Below are 1,900 nucleotides of genomic sequence, written 5' to 3'. Positions count from 1 at the left end.
GTTTTGAAAATTACTATGTGTTGATTGTGCTCTCCGGCTTATGTTGTATAGGTGGGTTAGTAAATAAAGAATCCAGCACAGTAACAGACAACTTATCTAATTTTTACAAAAGTGAACATGAAACTCAAAATGTATATCTGTTTTAAAGGAGTATGGGGTCAGAAGTGCTATGTCTGCAAGAACCAAGATGAAAACACTGGGAAGTGTGCAACAACAGTGCAGGAATGCAGCTTTGGAGAAGATTATTGTCTTTCAGAAATTAGATGGGGAAGTAAGTAGCATACAGTATTTCTTTTTCAAGACACAATGTTTATGATGAAATATTGAGATGGACTATATTCTTTATCTAGATCTTGCCTATGAATACATTGACTTGCTTTCATGTACAAAGGCACACCCTTCTGGGAGATTGGTGCTCCAATGCAGTATTACATCAGCAAGAAATGTGCAACACAGGAAGAATGTGTGGCTACCATATCAAAATACATGCCAAAATGTCAACGTATCTGGTGGAGAGATTGGAAATGTGCTGAATGCTGCAAAGGTGATCGTTGCAATTACTACATCACGGTCAGTAAATTACTATTTAAGTTGTCAGTTGTGTGGCTGAAACATTGAATTTTAGATTAAAAAGGTAGTACATAGAATGGATCATATGTACATATTTGTTTATAGCACCCAAGATAATCATTTCATCCTCTTTTTCAGCTGGGTTCATCTACAGTCTCATCAAACATTGCATTAATGTTGTTGGCAGGAACACTCACACTTTTTCTACCAATGTTCCACTGATCATGATGCTGCTCTTTAACTGTTAAAGTGATGTGCTTAAAAAATGCAGTGATATTATATGTCAAGAACCAAGACAGTTATCTACATAGTAAAATAATATTCCATGGGGAAAGACCATGCATATTATAATATTGTGAGATATGGACAATTCATATCATTGTACAAGCGAATGATAAAGCTAAAGTTTAGCTTTGCCTTTATCATGTTGAAATAACCAAGTCTTAACAATACATTCCATCATGCAGTGCAGCTGCCTTTTTAGATCTTAGTGCACAGACCAGTTGAAGAACACTGATAAGTGACATTGTGTTGAGTCCAAGAAATTATAGATATATGTTTTGCTGTAAAGAAAGTAATAATTTTTGAAAGACAACAGAAATATTTAGTGTTTATAACAAATCACAGTGTTTTGCAACTGTGCTAGTGCCTAACATTATCTTATGTTAATATTATTGTAACTATGAATTTAGTTATTGAAGTTAAAAGAAATTTTAAAATTAAGTATTCAGTAAATTTATTCCATCCATTTATCTGTCCAGAATTTTTATGGAGTGATTTTCATATTTTTTTATATTTATTAGGCCTTTTAGATGGTTAATATTTAAGAAGAACAATTTCTGTAAAAGCAGATGTTGAGGAAGCCCAGTTCAGCAGATAGATTAAAGCAATGAGTCTGTAGGCTTTCAAAATAAGACTTAATTTTGTATATTATGCCAAGATGATGTATGTGTGTGTGTGTGCAATTTTAAGCCAAGAGAAACTAATTGTTATTACTTTTTGAAAAAATGAAAGAAAGTAAATGACATGGGAGTCAGATTTCTCTTGTCTGTCATCAGCAAACTGTTCAGACATTCCAAGGCAAGTATGTAAAATGTTCCATAAACATTATATTTTTATAATATTGTTATAAAATAGTTGTATATTCCGTCCATTTATCTCTAGAATTCTTATGAAGTGATTTTCATATTTTGTAAATTGGTAGTCCTTTTAGATTCTTAATATATTTTAGAAGAATTTCTGTAAAAGCAGATATTGAGGAAGCCCAGTTCAAGAGATAGATTCCAGCAATGTGTTTTTAGGCTGCAAAATAAGACAATTTTGTATATTT

The 1,900-nt window shown here is 32.2% G+C and overlaps 1 protein-coding gene across 1 annotated transcript in view; it reads left to right on the top strand.

The window, feature by feature from the left end:
• LOC119593772 overlaps positions 1 to 1,894 on the top strand; it is an 8,663-nt gene extending 6,769 nt beyond the window's left edge. Inside the window, exons 2-4 of the mRNA XM_037942793.1 lie at positions 149 to 271; positions 392 to 570; positions 709 to 1,894. Coding sequence (XP_037798721.1) covers positions 149 to 271; positions 392 to 570; positions 709 to 792 — 386 coding nt within the window. The 3' untranslated portion in view covers positions 793 to 1,894. The remainder of the gene's footprint in view (positions 1 to 148; positions 272 to 391; positions 571 to 708) is intronic.
• Positions 1,895 to 1,900: the final 6 nt, after the last annotated feature.

Source organism: Penaeus monodon, chromosome 32 (genome assembly GCF_015228065.2).
Source record: "Penaeus monodon isolate SGIC_2016 chromosome 32, NSTDA_Pmon_1, whole genome shotgun sequence".
Taxonomy (NCBI): domain Eukaryota; kingdom Metazoa; phylum Arthropoda; class Malacostraca; order Decapoda; family Penaeidae; genus Penaeus; species Penaeus monodon.
This window is presented reverse-complemented; position numbering and strand designations above follow the sequence as displayed.